Source organism: Protomyctophum bolini, assembly GCF_963924005.1.
Source record: "Protomyctophum bolini genome assembly, chromosome: 17".
Lineage (NCBI taxonomy): Eukaryota > Metazoa > Chordata > Actinopteri > Myctophiformes > Myctophidae > Protomyctophum > Protomyctophum bolini.
Genome location: NC_137878.1, coordinates 24,798,105 through 24,817,300, shown reverse-complemented (window position 1 = coordinate 24,817,300; position 19,196 = coordinate 24,798,105). Strand labels below are relative to the sequence as shown.

The 19,196-nt window shown below is 42.8% G+C and overlaps 1 protein-coding gene across 1 annotated transcript in view; it reads left to right on the top strand.

Annotated features, from left to right (window-relative positions):
- The first annotated feature begins 119 nt into the window (after positions 1-119).
- pard6gb (par-6 family cell polarity regulator gamma b) overlaps positions 120-19,196 on the top strand; it is a 48,494-nt gene continuing 29,417 nt past the window's right edge. Inside the window, exons 1-2 of the mRNA XM_080787425.1 lie at positions 120-425; positions 7,037-7,259. Coding sequence (XP_080643551.1) covers positions 354-425; positions 7,037-7,259 — 295 coding nt within the window. The 5' untranslated portion in view covers positions 120-353. The remainder of the gene's footprint in view (positions 426-7,036; positions 7,260-19,196) is intronic.

Below are 19,196 nucleotides of genomic sequence, written 5' to 3'. Positions count from 1 at the left end.
TAAACCATTGGGCTGATGATGTCATTTCAAAACTTAACTCACTCCCCCAAGTCAGTCAGAGGCGGCGATTTGTTCGCCTCTTATTTTCCCGTCAACTTTTTTCCCAAAAACGTTGTATGCAGAGAAGAGAAGAGAAGAGCACAAGGAAGGAATCCGAGGGCGTAAAAAGATTGTCGCTGAGCTAAAAGACAGACATACTGCTGCCTCCCTGCCAGCATTGAGCGGGACAGACAGAGGGATCTCTGTTTTTATTCCAGACGTGTGGATTTTAAGCCCCTTTTCGGTGGGCATATCGCAGAACTTTTTTTTCCCTTCTATTTTTTTATTTTATTTATTTACCCGCTACCACCACAATGAATCGAAGTTTTAACAGATCGCAACCTTTGCGACATGCGGAATGCAACGCCGTGGAGGTGAAAAGCAAGGTGAGAATTTGGGTCTTTATATACTAGTATAATGTGTGTATTTGATGAGGGAATAAAAACCCTGTTCACATGGCGGTCCGTCCCGTCCCGTAACGGAACGGTAGCCTGATGGACTTGTTTGGAGACTCGTGTGGTGCAAGAGGGTTTTGCCGAGAGGGTTTTCATCATGCCTTCTGAAACTAAAAGAGCGACCCTCGCGTTCAAGAAACAACACGTTGCAGTCGTGCGTTTTTTTGTGATTTATTTTTCACTCTTTGCTTGAAATCTTCTTTAGAGTTGGAACTTGAGTTGGAAGGAGATGACTTCTCCCCGACCCGACTCGACTCGCCACGAAGCTCTTGGGATGATGATGATGTAGTGAAATATAGCCTCTCTTTGATTTAGGCTACTCTCCCCCTTCTCCTCCAATAAAACGCGATATTCGTGAATATATATACGTCCAATAATAGAAATGACATGATATGTATGCCATTAGGATGCCCCTTTTTGCTACATTGTTGCAGCGTCAACGCGTGTATGTTTGGCAACATTGATGCAATTTAACTCAATTTGTTTTGCCGCTGCTCGCTAATACACTGTGAATGGCCACAAACATATCATATCAACCCATTTAGACTCAGAACGCAGCCCCACTAGCTTATTCTGGTGTATCAGAGCATCTCTCCTCCATGCACATTGGAGGCTGAGTACTCTAATACAGTGGTTCCCAAACCTTTTCATGTCAAGGACCCCCACATTGACACTAATTAGACCCGCGGACCCCCCATTTGAAAAGCTAATGCCAGGGACCCCCCATAAGAGAATATGTTTATAGCAGTGAGTCTCAACCCGTTTAATTTCAAGGACCCCCAGTTTGACATGTAGTCTACAGACCCCCATTTAATGCCATTTCCATCTGTGAGACCCCAATTTATATTGTAAAATCAATGTAATTTAACTCTGAGAGTGTACAAATGGACCCATTAGGGTCCATTTGGTTCCATTTGCACACTCTGAGTTACAGACCCATAAGGGTCCATTTGGTTACAAACTATCATTTAGCTGGGGACCCCCTGGAACTCCCCCAAGGACCCCTGGGGGTCCCCGGACCCCACTTTGGGAACCACTGTTCTAATAGACTAATCAGTCAGTTGAGTCAAGAATGTTTTGACTGTTTTAACACCTGTTCACATAGTTCACAAAATTAAAATATAGATGGATAGATGGAGATGATGATATTGATCCCGAGGGAAATTCAGGTCCCATAAATAACAGCACAGCAGCACAGTAGGCATGAAAGGTATAAGAGATGCAGAAACGGAAATAATTCAATACTAAAAAATATAACTGACAATAATATTAAATCGAAGACTGGTCATGTCTGTGCACTTGCATTGACTGGGTTAGCATAAAGCATGAACTCAGAACTACTGTAGATTGTAGTAAATATGTTTGGCTGTCATTCATGTGTGTTAGATCACAAATAAACATGGGCATAAATGGAAGGCTTCAAATCTGACCTGTCTATCTCCATGACTGCACTCGGACTGATTGTCTTGGGTTGGCAAAGTAGCATAATTATGAACCAGGATATAAATACAAGATATTTCCCAGTTAAAGGGGTGAGGTGTCAAAGGTAACTGTTTATGATGGCTTTTGGAGGGTGGTGATTTAGCTGATAAGCTGATTTTTGCTGCTAATGCTAAAGATGGCCCTGTGTCAGTGTAAAAGTGTCCATGGCAGAGTGAGAGGTCCTGACATGCATATGCACGCACATTGCATAATATGCAATCACATGCTCTATCTCTCAAACACACTCTATGTATCCCACAACATCCATAAATCCAATCTCAGTTTTTATTGCCCTAGCCGTCTCTACGTCTCTTTTACATACTGTCATCTGATTCTAAATAACACCGTCCTTGTTGTTGTGAAGTGAAAGACTAGTTGGCCATACAATCATAAAAACCACCCTCCTCCTACACACCTAGCCCTGTGTGCCTCTTCTATCATTTTTGTGGGTATCCTCCAAACCACAGAATGAGTTTGGGTTAAAAAAAGAAAGAAAGCTGAGTGGGTGTTTGTTGGCTAGGCCGGACAGGTACCCTGGTTAAAGTTTGTTCCATGGAAATGGAACTGGCTGTAGGTGGTTTGTTTGTTTGTAAGCCTGCCAGCCCGGGCCTTGTTTGTGGGTATAGGTGGGAGGGAGGGACTCGCAAGTTTGGTATTGTGTGGGTGGGATTGTCAACGTTGAGCGTGTCGTCACATTGAAAGTTATTGTCTGTGCTAGCTGCTGAGTCATTGTCATTCACCGTCATGTTTTAGACAGAAAAGATGACTCGTCATCGAACCATTCACCATCCATTTAGCCCATTGTCATTCAGTACTGTTGGCTTGTCCTGCAGATAAGCAGTTTCAGTATCATGTGTGTCATGATATATGTGCAGTGCATCATGCCCACAATTCCCATGACCAGAGGACTTTATGATGCCTTATGGACAAAACAAACATGATCCGTCTACAGACAGACACCAATGTAGAGTAGACTATAAATCTTGAGTTGTTTCGTATTAAAGCTTACTGGTTACATGAGACTGATGCTCGATTCTCTGATATTGGCTGATATTTAAACTTGTCTCAGTCAGTTGTTTGCTGCAGGTTGAGCTGGGCAAGACCTACGCTGTAGAGTCCATTGTCGGAAGTAACGCTCAAGGAAATGACGTTGACTCTTTACAAATCTGTTTACATTCTCCTGAATGAAACAAGTGTTGTGATAAAATATCTTATCCGAGGGAAGATATTTATATTTTTTATGTCTAAAGAGTTTAATACATGATTCCTGTAGTGTTCCAATGGCATAAGATCGAAATAAACCATTAATTAATTAAAGACGTCTATCTGTCTGGTTGTTCCTGATGTTCCTACCTCAGTCAGCTTGTTTTTTTCTCTGGATGGAAGGTGCTCTAGTGATAAGCCTATCTGGAGGCGACACCAGAGGTGTCCATCTGGCCTGTTATGGAGCCTTGGTCCGGAGCTGGTTTCCCTCACTGGCGGCAGTTATCAGTGAAAGACAGGATCAGAGGGATGGGGAGAGGGGGTGATTGTCAAGCACAAGAATTTCAGGTTCCTTCTTGACCTTCCAGACTTCCACTCTCATTAGCATGCCTGATCTTCGAGTCTTCAGGCCAGTTTAGACCTGCTGCACTTGAAATATAGTATTTGTGTAAAATGTATTGATGTCCTAGGAAGTTGTTAGTGGGACAACAACATTCTCCAGGCAGACAGAGCAGTCCATGGGTACGAAAACGGTATTCATACAAAACAATATTCACGTAAAAACAGAAGTAAAAGCAGTAAGCTAAGCTTTTATCTTCCACACTGTGTCAGAGGTGAGATGATCCAGTGTTGTCTCCCGACTTGTCTGAGCCTGTTAATGTTTCTCCACTCTGATAGGATGGGAGTAGTGATGTCACCGTTCATGTGATGTACTCTCAGGTTTGGATTTCAAATTTAGGCCAGTGATTAATCAACCTTGTTCAGACTTGCTCAAAGCTTAATATACACTTGTTGAGTGACTGCATGAAGTGCAGTGCAATTCCGTGGTTCTAAGGTTGACATGAATTATCAAACTTGACTGAAATTGTATGTGCCAGTGGCTAAGACGGTGAACTGACTGAACTCCCACTTACATTAACGAGTATACTATAACTATACTCTGTATGTAAACTATCAGTTCAATTCAGTTTTTTCACTTGCCTAAAACATTCCCCTTGCCTTCTGAGAAACATGTTTGTCAACTTTTTATAAATACCCCGATGGAGGCTTCACTGCTGCCAAAATGTGTCAAGTGACTCATTGTGCATTAGTATATGTGTGAGCCTGTGTATAAGTTAACTGTATATGAGAGTCTGTCTGGCAAAACCCAATACCTGCCGTCCCACGACCCCCTCCCAGTGTGCATCTCTTCTCTTTTGATCATAATTATGTCATCTCCTAATTACAGAGCAGAGACTGACTGACTAATGTATCCTCTTCTGTCCTAGTTGTCACCTCCTTAACTCTTATTCTGTCCTCTCACCTCATCGATCGTTTTTTCACTTGTTTTTCTACTCCCACACCAGCTCTCTTCTCTTCTCTTCTCTTCTTGGTAACACACATCACAACACTCAACAAATTACTACTGTGATTTTGACACCACTGCTATTGTCACGGACTGTTTGATGTTGTGGTTTGCAGAAGCAAGTGGTTCTTTTGTTTGTTTGTCTCCATTTCATGGTCTCTCTCTCCTCTCTCTCTCTCTCTCTCTCCACTGCTATCGTTTATATGTCATTCCTTACTGTCCTCATGCTTTATTTAACCTGCTTATTACGTCCCACTTTTACACATGATGACTCCACCATGACCCTCTGCTCTTTGTGGACCTTAGCACAAAAAAAAGCAATGGCAGAACTGCTTGACCACAACATGGCATCTCTATACTGGGCATTACATAATGGGTGAACATTTATTGAATAAAATAAATTTGGTGTAGAGTCAGTCAAGACTGTGATAAAAGTAGTGGAACAAGAATAAAGCCCTGGTAAGAGGTTAAAGTGTGTACTCTTGCACGTGTATTGTGGGCGGAACGTGGGGCTATCTGCTGATGTCATCTCCACATTCAAAAATGTACCTCATCTACCTGGATTGTTCTGTTTGCTACGTACGCACGTACGCACGCACGCACGCACGCACACAAGCATGGTTCTGCAACCTAACTGCCATGCCTTTTCTATGAATTTACCTAAAAAGTCAACAGCCAACAATCAATCAATACAACATTAAGATATCAAAACTAATCTGGCAAATCTTTAAGAAAAAATATATATATAATGGGGGAGGAGACACGCAGCAATGGTTGTCGGGATCGGGATTCGAACCCCTCGACAACGATGCCTGGCTGGTTGCCTGGACCGCTAGGCCGGCCCGGGCCCAAATAAAGATTGTTTTTTGACATCCTTGTACAGTGGCCGGTGAAGAATGTAATTAAACTCATCCTCCCCAACTCCCAGGTCACAGAACACAGTCACAGCTCCTCAGGAAATCCAGTATATTATCTACCCACCTCAACGCTGAAATTTCAGTATCTCATAGTAACTACAACTGTCATAGGTTAGATCAGGGGTGGGCAACTTTGACGATGGCGAGGGCCACTATATTTCCACACTCACTCCAGAGAGCCACATTGCATATTACTGTCGTAGCAAAAATAGCCGATCTACAAGCTGAAGAAGCGTCTCAATGCGACGCTTTGCAACACCTTACTGCGACACCTGAATAATTCTTTGCTATTTCTGAATTGAAATCCTGAAAAGTAACTTTTTTTAATTGAATTTCAAATGCATTTAGTTATAGTTATGCTGGGCATTTAAGGTGTTAACTATGGGACAATGACCAACCTTTCTATCAGTGTTTGCCTGTTTTGTTCAGTAAAAGCCAAATCTTTCTAGGGATTTTTTATTTATTGGGCAGAATATAGTGAATCTTTCCCATTCTAACATCCTTGTGAACTGAGAGAGCGCATTATGTAGATTATTATCACATGAGATGCGTTATCACCTTGACGTGGCTGAAACTGGTTTTGCTATCATGGGGCCAGTTTAGTTTGTGTACTTCCTTGAGTTAAGGCCTGCCTTGGTGGAATGGAAACAAGAGTAGATGTGAGTCACATTGACAATTCATTTCAATTTCACAGTTGAAAATAATATCATTGCACCACACTTTGACTCAATTAACCTGCATTTGAGCCTCTGGCCATCAAACTATTGGCTAGTTATGCGGGCAGCAATAGCATGTGTGAAACTGAAAGACACCATACTTCTACTTACTACCGTACTTCTTGTACACAAAGAGGGTGAATAGAGGCTGTGACAGAGTTCAACTATGCTTCCACACTGTGGGAGCTATTTAGTATTTTGCTATATATTTAATGCATTTATTATTTCGTTTGCTTTGCTTAATTAGTTTGTTTACAGTCATTATTTCAGTTACAGCTTGTGCTTTTATTTTGAAGGTGATGGGCATTCTGGGGTCACAGCTGAGGTTACTTAATCAATTAGAACACAGTCAGTGAGCAGAGCACCAGGAGGGCATATGGTCTTTTACCAGCAGGTCAGGAAGAGCCTTAGCAAACATGATGCCAACCTTTTGCTGTATGTCTTGACTGGAAAGCTGAATAAAACGCCAAAAAAATGTCGCTGCCTGTCTGGACAATGGCCTCATTCCCTTACCCTGTGTAAGATTCGCTGCGCCTGGTGCCCTTAGTGGCTATTTAGAGTTTTTGTTGTTCTTGGTGTAAATTAGCCATTACACACACTATATACAGTCTTGTCGGTGAACTAGTTTTATTGTTCTTGGTGTAAATTAGCCATTACACACACTATATACAGTCTTGTCGGTGAACTAGTTTTATTGTTCTTGGTGTAAATTAGCCATTGCACACACTATATACAGTCTTGTCGGTGAACTAGTTTATTCCACAAGGTCAAGAAGACGTGCCAGTTTCCTCTTCCTGTTTAGTCGCCATGACAACTGTCCCCTCTAATAATGTTTTTTTCTTCTGTCTTTTCATTCTGATCCTCCTGTCCTGTCTTCAGTATGGCGCAGAGTTCCGGCGCTTCTCGGTGGACCGGGTCAAACCCGGAAAGTTTGAGGAGTTCTACAAGCTCATCATGCACATTCACCGCATCGCCAACATGGAGGTGCTGATTGGCTACGCCGACATCCACGGTGACCTGCTGCCGATCAACAATGACGACAACTTCTGCAAGGCGGTGTCGACGGCACACCCACTGCTGAGGATCTTCATCCAGAGACAAGGTATTCATTCACCTGGTATTCACCTGAACACCAGGCACACTCTGTTCCAGGGAGTGTAGGCAGGGGCTGACATCCTGTTAAGAGGGCACTTTTAAACAAAAATAGTGAAAATAGAAGTGCTATTTTCGGGGCACAACCCGGCAATCTTTAGCTATAGTGGAGATGCGGTCTAACGACATGGATTTCTAAACAAATATGTTCAACGCAAAATACTGTGGTCACACTAGCCTTAGCTAACGTGTTAGGTTTCTATTCTAGAGGGGCGGGTCGCGGCAGAGATTTGCGCACGCCCTGATTGCATCTCACCGATCTGTCAGTCACCCCCGGCCCCTCCTCTCCCCCCAGTGCAGCGCTACGTCACATCATTTGGAGCGACGCCCACCCGGAAGGGTTGACTCCCACTTCTAGCCCAGAGCGGCCAATGCGGTTCCTCCAGGCTTTCATTTTTTGCGCCGACGAAAATGAAAGCCTGCGTACCGAGGCTACGGTCACACTAATGCCAACAAAGCATTCACTGGAAGCCAGCAACATGAAGAGGTGTCACTTGTCACTACGTGACAGGCGTGGTACACTACTGCTCAAAGTTGAGCTGGACTCGACTATTTTCATCTACTTCCAGTAATGCAGTGAAAGGTCAATACATTGTTGTTTCACCATTTCAAGTTCTCTCTCTCCCCACAATTCCTCTTCTCTTTCATAAATGGGAAGAAAAACTAATTGTCGTTGTTAACAGTTCCCTGTGATATTTAACTACCTGTTTCATTTACACACAACATGCAGTGTGGCTGTCGCTTAAGCGACATTTCAATGGCGACTTGGAAGCAATTTAGCTGGTCATGATTGGAAATTTTGTGTGTAGTGTGAATGCAGCATTAAGCCCTTTAACCCATTCTGGGCGGGAACCCCTTTTGGTGTTTTAACTATGTTATACTTTAGTTATTGAAAAATAGCAGATCTACAAGCTCGAGCTTGTTATTTTTGAAAATCGAAGAATTACATAGAAACAGCTTTTTCAGAAAACTGTCAGGATGTAGAAGAGATTTTGAGAATCTGATCTCAGGTAAAAATGCGTTAAATGTGGGTGATCTAGATCCTACACGTTCACACAACATTGCGTTGTGAACTTATAGATCGACTATTTTTTAAAACACTTTGATGAGAAAGTTGGTTAATAGAATCCAAAGTGGACCAGGGCACAACTTGGAAAGAATGGTCTGAGGCAGAATTCAAAGGGCACCTGGGGAGTTTGGGTTCCTGAGGACAAGGAACAATGCAAACGGCACCATACCACGGTCGCTCATACTTTCTCTTTCACTGCAAATTAACCACTAGCATGACTGAAGTCACATCAGACAGAAGTAGCATGTGCTTAAAATTCGTATTTAGAAAATGTTTCAGATGTCAAAAATGTCTGAGATGATGGAAGGGGAACCTTCTGAAAGCTTCATGGGCAAAGATAATCAACTTCAAAATGTCAAAAGAACAGCCAAAATGACCTCTCAGACACACTAGTGTTGTTTAAGACCATCCATTCATCTTCAATCGCTTATCCACTTTTTTTTTATATTTATTGATAGAGCTAGTCGACTGACACAAAATGGGGAGAGAGAGAATGGGAGTAACACGCAGCAAAGTTAATCGGAAATGGCTAAATGGCTGATCTACAAACTCTGGCTTTATTGATAGAGTACTGTTGGAACCCGCGACACACTGTTAGGCGATGCCTGGACTGGGAGCAGACGATTTTACTTTGCCTTCAGGAAGTGCGCATCCACAGTTTCATGCAGTTCGGTTGTGCATGTCGGCCTGGCAGAGACTTTTTTTGTCAACCCCCCCCCACCCACCCTCAGCCCTCCTCTGACACCAGAGTTAAACTAAAATGGTTAATTGTACCAGCTTTCTGCTTGTTTTTTCATAGTTCCTACTAAAATACAATTAAACTCCCACGAGCCAATGTGCACGAGCCATTCATGTTGAGTTGTTGACTTAATGTTTAATATCGCAATTAGGGATGCAGTGATTCACAGAGAATTCTGCCACAGAATGTGTTTGGCTCTGGTTGATTTGATTCCCCAATCGTCAATTATCAGTTTTTACTGTATTAATGCTGTACACCAGTAAAGTTACGGTACAGTTCATGTTTATAGTTCAGGGGCGTCACCATGCAGCTGCGTGCGTAACATGGCGTTGCATCATTGCTAATTAAAACCACTTTTCCACACGATATCTTCTCACCCAGTTGTTTGTCCTTGCGCACCAAGAACTCTGGCCATATCTGTTCATATGATGCAGGAGTTGCGCGTGTGTGTGCGTGTGTATGTGTGTGTGTGTGTGTGTGTGCACACGCATTTCCTGTCGTCTTATTGGCTAGATCTGTGTCTGTCTGGACAGTTTTAAGGCTTGTCTTATCCAAAGGAAGGGCTTGCAGGCAGACGAACACACACACGCATGCACGCACGCATGCACACACGCACGCAGGGCCAGTGCAATGGCAGCCCCATAGAAATCAGGTCATTGAGCAAAGCCAGTATCCCGGCATACCAGACATTACTGAGAGACAAAGGATCTGCATGAAAAGAGAGGCTCCTTGCTGAGCCGTGCGTGTGGGAGCATGTGTGTGTGCGTGTGGGAGCGTGTGCACACTGCACACGTACTTGTTTGCTTGTTCCAATAGAACACCGCGGAACATTGAATGGGAACCAGTTGTATTCTCTCTCTGTCTCTCTCTCTGTCTCTCTCTCTCATTGATCCCAGATCTTTAGTGGATCTTGACTGCCTGCCAACTACCTAGCTAGCTAGCCAGCTAGCATACAAATGTATCTATCGCCACTTGCAATCTATTCATCCTCCAATCCTTTTTGGAATGTCCCTGGCGTGGATTTGTTTTGGGCACGTATACAACTCGAGGGTTTTGGTCTTAATTGTATAGTCCTCCAGTGGTTGAGCTACAAAAGCAGCTAGGAAGGGGCACAATGTGTTGAATTATCTTGTAGCAGTATTGGAGATAGAAAGAGGGTTTGGGCTATTCACAACACAAGGCCCCAGCCACAATCCCCTTAGATTTGGTCTGATGCAGTGTCTTAAGAGGCCCCATTTCTTAAGATGAATATAGACTCCTGATTGTGTGTTGGGGAGGTCCATCTGCCAAAGTTGAACAATGTGCATCTGAAATGTTTAATACTGACTGAGATATCTACACTGTAAAATACCAAGTCAAAACTTAAACTGTGCACAAATTGTAACCAAATGGACCCGTTTGCATTGACTATTTATTTCCCAGAAGCCCTAGCAGCCCAGCGGTTGACTTGATTTCCGGTTTTGTCATCATAACCTGACGGCCTCGTCACCAGGTCCCGGATAAATCCGCTGTTTCTTTTTAATTATTTTAAAACGGCAAATTAAACAAATGTCGGGTATATCGTTTTTCGAGCGGTGGAACCCTGGATTAAACAATTGGCGGCCGTCAAACTGTTAAATAGGGGCGCCGTGGCCTAATTCAGGTCAAACCGTGGGGACCCTTGAAATGAAAATGGGTTGAGAATCACTGCTAGAGCCGCAAAAACCTTCTCTTATTGGGGGTCCCTGGCATTATCTCTTCAAATGGGGTTAATTAGTCCTATCAATTTGGGGGTCCTTGACATGAATAAGTTTGGGAACCCCTGACCTAATGGACTGGTTTGTGGGACAGCTGTGGTTGGCCGTGAGAATTAAGGCCCGTTGCTCCTGCAGTTGCTGTGGTTGTGGCGTCAACACAGAGTGCTGACTATGGTGATGATGTGAGTGTGCTGTTGTGACTCTGGACTTGGCTCAAAACACAATAAAGCCCTCAGTGGCTTCTATTGTTGGTGAGTAGACAATGGTGTGTGTGTGTCTGTGTCAAATGGCACTGCACATTGTATGGTTTAAAGAATATATATACATTCATTTTCAAGTCTTACTAGGAAAATATTAAGTTTGTGGTTAGGATTAGAAATTTAGAGGTTACAGGCGATTTTACACTTGAAGTCTAGTCTCACACTGAAAATGGTAATCTATTCTACATACAACCTCACAACTCGCCACGAACGAAAGGTAACTTTTTAGACATATTAGGCCTACAAGGTTTCCACCTGACAATATATGTGTGTCTATGAGCAGACACAGCCGGTATGGACTGGTTTCATCTCCTTTTGAACCAATGAATCATCATGAAAGTGCCTAATAGTTTTCTCCAGCAGTTGAGAACATACCGTTTCATTTTATAATATGGAATCGTTTCAGCCCTATATACTGTCCTTGTGTGTCCTTTTCAAGTGGTGTGTGTGTGTGTGTGTGTGTGTGAAGCCGTGCCAGGCAGTACCAGGCAGTCTACCAACACAGGTCATGGGTGACTGAGCGTGCACTCGGTGTCACCCTGTTACTTGCTACTCATCTCTTTCCCGTCTGCGGACCACCGGAGACTGAGTGGGCTACGCACGCACGCACGCACGCACATACAAGCATACAAAGACTATATGACTCAACCTTTGTCACAGTAGGATCATTGTAACTAGCTTAACACAGGCAAATTCAAACCTGTGTTGCATGCATAGATGTACACGACACGCACATGCACACACACGCACATGCACACACACGTGCACACAGCTAACACTCAACAATTTCTCTTCTCTGTCTTGGCTTCTACTAATGAAAAGTTTTTTTAACGTTACGTACATACTTGTACTATGTATTTCTGGTTCGCTTAGATTAAATGTAATTTGTTTTGATTGACAATAGGTGTCCTAGTACTGGTGACGACAAGACCTAACTCTGTAAATCATTTGACAGGTCGTCTGGTGGTGAGTGCATTCCACACTCGAACCAACTCGTCAAACCTGAAAAAATACGGCACAGGAGACCTAAGACTCGAGTAGGTGTAAGCATTATGTTTGCACGCTAGGTTCAGCTTAAAGCGTCGCTTGTCATGTCCTATTCGGGATTCGAACCTGCGTTTTCCTGCATGGGAGAACAGCCATCTTCCGAGAGGGAGGGAATGAGGGAGTCCTCATTTGGCCTGGGGAGATGTTTTTATAAGCTTCAGGCCGTATTATATGTCAACCAGTACGCTACCCGTGTCCTATCTGACACTACGGGATACATTTCTCAATGGTAGAGTGGGAAGCAGTGTTGTTTTTGACAGCAAGTTTTTATTTTAGTTTTAGTCACATTTTAGTCACCTGGAATGTTTTAGTGTTAGTCTAGTTTTAGTCGTATTCCGACGGGCCGTGATGCCGTCGTAATGACTGATTTTACACTTGCTGAAAACGGCAGATCTACAAGCTCACAACGCGTCGCAAACTCATTGTGAGCTTGTAGATCAGCTATTTTCAGCATGCAACCAAGTGTAAAATGACTTATAGTGGATCGCTTGTCCACTAGTCCCTTCCTAACATTTTAGTCTAGTTTTTATTTGTTGATGACATTGTCAATACATTTAGTCTTGGTTTTAGTCATCATATAAGTTTCCATTTAGTTTTCGTCAGTGAAAAAAGGTAGTCGACTAACATTTTTCGTCTTAGTCGAAGCTATCAACACTGGTGGGAAGACCACCTCTAAATATGTGCTAGTTAATTAACATGCACTACCATTCAGAACGGTTAACATTTTATCCATTATCTTTGATTTACTTAGGCCTAATCATTGAACAAGGTTGTCACAAAGAATAGATCTACAAGTTCAACAATGGTTCAGATAAATATTTGGTTTTTGTCAAGCAACGCCGTCAATATACGGAGCATATCACTCATACAGAACTCATGAACCTGGAAACACCCCCCCACAGAGAGCGGACATCCCCATGTTTCATTTGAACTCTGTAACTGTGTGTGTGTGTGTGTGTGTGTGTGTGTGTGTGTGTACCTGCCTCCCCCAGGGCTTAGACTACCATTGTTATTGAGATCAGTGTGCCACGTGCAGCCGCGGTGTGTCTGTACCGCTATATGATCCTGCCACTGTTCCCTATTGTTCCCTGTAGGATATGATGACGGCATGTTGAGTAATGTTTACAAAAAACCTCCTCCCACACCAATCAAATCACCTGTGCTTTTTTAATTACTCGAGTTTGCGTTGAGAAAGGTATTGTATTGTTTGTATAGTGAAGTGTGGGAGTTTCATACCTTATTTATTTTTCTTCAAGATTCACTTTAGCATGATTACTGTTCCACAACAATTCACTCTTTTTTTTTTTTCTTTTCTTTTTTTTTTTTTAAGATTTGTTACAGTGAAGTACAAGTACTTAATTTACTGATACTGAGTACCCATATGAGTACCCATATGAGTATCCATTTTCTCATGGCAAATGGATCTCCGATCTACACTGGTCATTTATACTTGTAGATCGGCTGTTTTTGGCGATTTGCTGCAGTACTGTTAGGTCAGACTTACTCCTGTTTCATTCCTTCAGCCTAGTGTCAATTGGATGTTTTGGTACTCGGGTCAGAGTATCGGGGCCTGTTCCGGGTGGAATCGGCCCAAGTACCCGATCGGTATCGGAACAACTCTACAGCAAAGGTCGTCATGAACGCTGTCAGGACACGCTGTCAGGCAAGAGCCTACAGGTATACAGTATGTGGCATGTGCCTGGACCACTAGGCTAGCGAGTGGGCGCCCCGATTCACTCTGCTTTTACACAGAAACGATTAACAAAGGAGCCAGATTTAATGCCACTTTGTATAAGTGTAAACATGATCAATGAACGAGTCACTGTTATGGACATCGAGGAACTTGTAGGATTGAGTCAGATGTCGGTCAATGACGGACATTGCAAACATTGGTGTGCTGAATTTGCATTTGTCTGTCTGGACTTAAGTGTGTGTGAGTGTGTGTGAACCTCTGCCTAGCTGTTTGCGTTTGATTGTAGTAGTTCAGTCATGTGCACTGGGCTGGTCATTCACATTACATCAGGGTCAGGGAAGCTCACACAATTCACATTGTCCTCCTTTTAAGCTCAATTTATACGACCAGTTCTTAGCTTGAAGACCAGTTCTTCTTGACCATCAACACTTGTCTTGTGATGGAGTTCAAATTAAGCTTTTTACAAAGGATATGCGTGACCGGACGGAGGAAGCAAAACGCTCATCTGGTTTGGTTAGTTTTAGTTCACCCTTCAACTCATTCCTATTTAGAAATCGTAAAAAAAGAAAATATCACCTGCTGTTTAAGTAACAAAGAAGCTATGTTTCCGTGACGTCTGATATGCAAGTAATGTGTATTCATTATCTGTTTTATACAGGGGAACATTATCACAAGCACTAACTGTCCATTCAACTTCTTTCCTTCTATGCAAAATCATTCAAAATAGGCTGCCGAGAGCCTCGGCATGAACGCCAACTACAGTTTTGTTTTTAACCACTTGAACCCCACATTTAAACTGAGTCCTCCAGGGATCTATACTAGGCCCCCTCCTTTTCCCCCCAACTGCACTAAATGTCTGAAACTAAAATAGCTGATCCATAAGCATGCCATTCAGTTTGCCGATTTTAACCGTACCTTTTTGATAGACAAAACATCATTCTTCAACATGTTACTGATTCTGAAAGCAAAATGTCGAGAGCAGCTTATTTTGCACCGCTGAGCTGAAGGTAGACTAAACTACGAAAGGCTGCAAAGGCCTGCAGGCTTAAGTAAATCCAGCGGATGAGGTACACCAAGGTCATCATGTCTGCCGACTGCATGAATACACACACAGCCCTGGTAATGCAACTGCTGTCCACACCTGTGAAAACTAGGGAACCAGATAACAAAAAGACGGTTATATTGCAACACACAAAGTTAAATAATTAAACCGCAAATTGAACCACTTTGAGGGCTTTAAATTAATATATCCAATATACTGAGGCTGCCGAGATTGTTTAATTACCTTTGGAGCATAACCCCGAAGTATTTGCGCCTTTTGATCCATGAAAATCCCCCTGAAAATGGTTCCATGGCTTGTTGTCGAACCGAAAAATAAGCCACCGTCGAGATGCGGAAACAGGCAGTGAGAGCTGCTGGAGTCCAGTTGAAACTACCGTTCACTTGCATTGAACTCATTTTCCCAGAAGCCCTTGCAGCCCAGAGCACGGGTCGATTTACGGTTTCTTTGTCACAACGCGACAGTCGCGACAAATCCGCTATTTCTTTTTAATTATTAAAAAACTGCGAATTAAACACATAAAACAAATAGCGGGTTTAGCGTATTACACAGGGCAGAAACATGGATTAAGTGGCGTGGAAAGCGGGTTATACTGCAGAACGGTTAAAAGCGCACACGTTAAAACCAACGCAGATATTTATTTATGACCTGAAAAAGACTTGTGTATGATTTAGTTTTTTGTTCCAGTGTTAGAATGAAACACACCTTTGCATCCTACACTTTTGACTATTTTGACCCTGGAACGATTCTAATGTCTTCTAAATCCTGACAGTTTTCTGAAAACCCCAATGTTTCTATGACAGTCCTTCTCAAACATTTTCATGTCAACGACCCCCATCTCAAAATATGTTCCAGAAGCAAAGATTTGAGTTAAAAACGTTTGCTCTGAAAGAATATAAATTCAAAGATTTGCATTACATTTTCACGATTTCTCAAAAATAGCAGACTTACAAGCTCGTAGCGTGGCACTCGGTGCTGCGCTATGAGCTTGTAGATATGCTATTTTTCAATAGCTAAAGTATAACATAATGCTTCAAACACCAAAAAGGGTTCCCGCCTAAAATGGGTTAAAAGCTGTTCTGGAACAAATTTGGCAAGCTCTGAATACAGTGGTGTCATTTCTCACTTAAACTCCTGAAGTACCGAGGCAGATTAACAGTAACACCCAGGCCTGAAAAGAGTGAGGAGAAAACGGTGTAGTTCTGGTAAACTGTTTGGCTATGACTATTGGCATAACTATTGATTTCTCACTACATAAAATATCTGTGCATAATATTCTTTCTTTGCTTTCCTTTGTTTCTGCATGATTGATTGTGATGCATAAAAGCACCCCCATTAAAAACAAACGGAAAATCAGTGGGACAAAAATGTATAATGTTAATCTTTTGCTATATATTATGCATGCAGTATGATGGCTTTCCAGTCTCTTAATTTTTGCAGACGTTCATCTCCAGTCGTTTATGTTCTATGGGTGATTTGAGGTTGCATAAAATGCTTGACCCGGTCCCTGACATCTGACATCTGTCAACTCAGTACTCGCTGTCTCTTCTGATTGCTCCTTTTGAGTATTTAAACCTTTTTCACATTTCTACAAAAGCATCATGAATGCGTTGTGCATTTTCATGATGCATTTTTGCCATTCGTTGTGCATATATTATAGGGGGTTAAATGGTTAATGGCGGAAACTTTTAATGTAACGTTTGACCTGAGTCAAACTAACCTACTTGAAATTGTTCTTGTTTGTTTGTTCATGCAAATCTGTGCAGCCATTATACAGACTATACTCTTATTTAAATATTGGTGTGCTCAGGAATATAGCAGCACATCTGTCTTGGTTCACACAACAGCCGAAGGGCTTCACAAAACGTGCGTGCACGTGTGTCTGCGTGTGTGCACTGGTATTCCTGCTGCTCGTCTTTTTACTTTTCATTAGATGGGGAATGAGTTTGTGACAGATGTGACGCTGTAACTGCACTTTGCAAAGCTTTACCCCCAAAGCATTGCATCAGAGAGAGAGGGAGAGAATCAGCTCTTGCTTTTATATACCAGTCCAAAGCACGGAAATGTGAATTAGTGGCCCTGATACTAGCCACAGATTAGATTAGATCTCTTGATTAGTATAGCTAATGCAATATTAGTACAAGCTTTGTTTCTTGTTTTTAAAAATTGTATTTTATTTGCTCCGTTGCCTTTTTTGGAAGCCTTTCAAAAGGATTATACAATTCACGTGCCGATCAGCCAATCAGATGTGGTAGAAAAATACACCACCCTTACTTGTTGCCTCATAATGTTCGACTTGGGTCTATTTTGGGCATTTCTAAACGTGCGGTAGACTTGTCCCATTGTGCAGTTTATGGCTGCCGATCCGCTTTCAGATCATCAGAGGGACTTTGAGAATCAGAGCAGCCTTTTATGCGAGAGCTTCCTAGGACATTACCTTAGAGTCTTTGTTCTGGGTATATCAGAGAGCTAGGGCCCTCGGGCTGTGCAGTGAAGGAGCTGGTTGTTTGAGAGGGGTGGCTGGTTGTTGTGCTGCCAGAATTGGCCAAAAAAATGACATTTGAATATCAATCGTATACATTCGACATTCGAACGAATTTCGAATGTCGAATGTACGATTTTAATATGATATGAATATTGCAGCCTAATATGCTGTAAAACGTTCTCTTTCTTCATCTATATGGTCCAGTCCTGTATGGGCTGAGAAATGTGCTCTCTTGAGTCTTGCGAGATCAAACGAATGATTCATAATTATCTTAATAGCCTAATTTTTGTATGTTTTAGTTTACGTGCGGCACAGAGAATGTTATTGTTTTCTTAATTTAATAAATTTGATTATTCTTTTATTTTTTTACATTCGAATATTCATTCGAATATGGAATATTCGTTTGCAGCACTGGCTGGTTGTGATACAACATGGAGGTGGTTGTTTGAGAGGGGTGGCTGGTTGTGATACAACATGGAGGTGGTTGTTTGAGAGGGGTGGCTGGTTGTGATGCAACATGGAGGTGGTTGTTTGAGAGGGGTGGCTGGTTGTGATACAACATGGAGGTGGTTGTTTGAGAGGGGTGGCTGGTTGTGATACAACATGGGGTTGGTTGTTTGAGAGGGGTGGCTGGTTGTGATGCAACATGGAGGTGGTTGTTTGAGAGGGGTGGCTGGTTGTGATGCAACATGGAGGTGGTTGTTTGAGAGGGGTGGCTGGTTGTGATGCAACATGGAGGTGGTTGTTTGAGAGGGGTGGCTGGTTGTGATGCAACATGGAGGTGGTTGTTTGAGAGGGGTGGCTGGTTGTGATGCAACATGGAGGTGGTTGTTTGAGAGGGGTGGCTGGTTGTGATGCAACATGGAGGTGGTTGTTTGAGAGGGGTGGCTGGTTGTGATGCAACATGGAGGTGGTTGTTTGAGAGGGGTGGCTGGTTGTGATACAACATGGGGTTGGTTGTTTGAGAGGGGTGGCTGGTTGTGATGCAACATGGAGGTGGTTGTTTGAGAGGGGTGGCTGGTTGTGATGCAACATGGGGTTGGTTGTTTGAGAGGGGTGGCTGGTTGTGATGCAACATGGAGGTGGTTGTTTGAGAGGGGTGGCTGGTTGTGATGCAACATGGAGGTGGTTGTTTGAGAGGGGTGGCTGGTTGTGATACAACATGGAGGTGGTTGTTTGAGAGGGGTGGCTGGTTGTGATACAACATGGAGGTGGTTGTTTGAGAGGGGTTGGCTGGTTGTGATACAACATGGGGTTGGTTGTTTGAGAGGGGTGGCTGGTTGTGATACAACATGGGGTTGGTTGTTTGAGAGGGGTGGCTGGTTAGTTTACGGACCCCCATTTAATGGCATTTCTATCTGAGACACCCAATTTATATTGTAAAATCAATGTTAATTTAACTCTGAGTGTGTACAAATGGAAGGGTCCATTTGATTGCAAACTATAATTTAGCTGGGGGACCCCCTGGAACTCCCTCAAGGACCCTTGGGGGTCCACGGACCCCACTTTGGGAACCACTACACTAATGTATACTCGTAGCTTCACTGTACAGATAATCCACTGTTAGACAGATATTATGTATCTTAGCTTGCTTATGATTCTTGATGACCATTGCTATTTATTTGACGTATTCCCTTGTGGTGTTCTTGTTTACTGTAAATCCCTCTGGATTAAGAGCGTCTGCTAAAGGCCTAAATTCTACAGTGCACTTTTTATGCCAAAGAATGAAACCCTCAGCTTTGTAGAAAGTATTTTTCCTTAACCCATTCTGGGCGGGAACCCCATTTGGTGTTTTAAG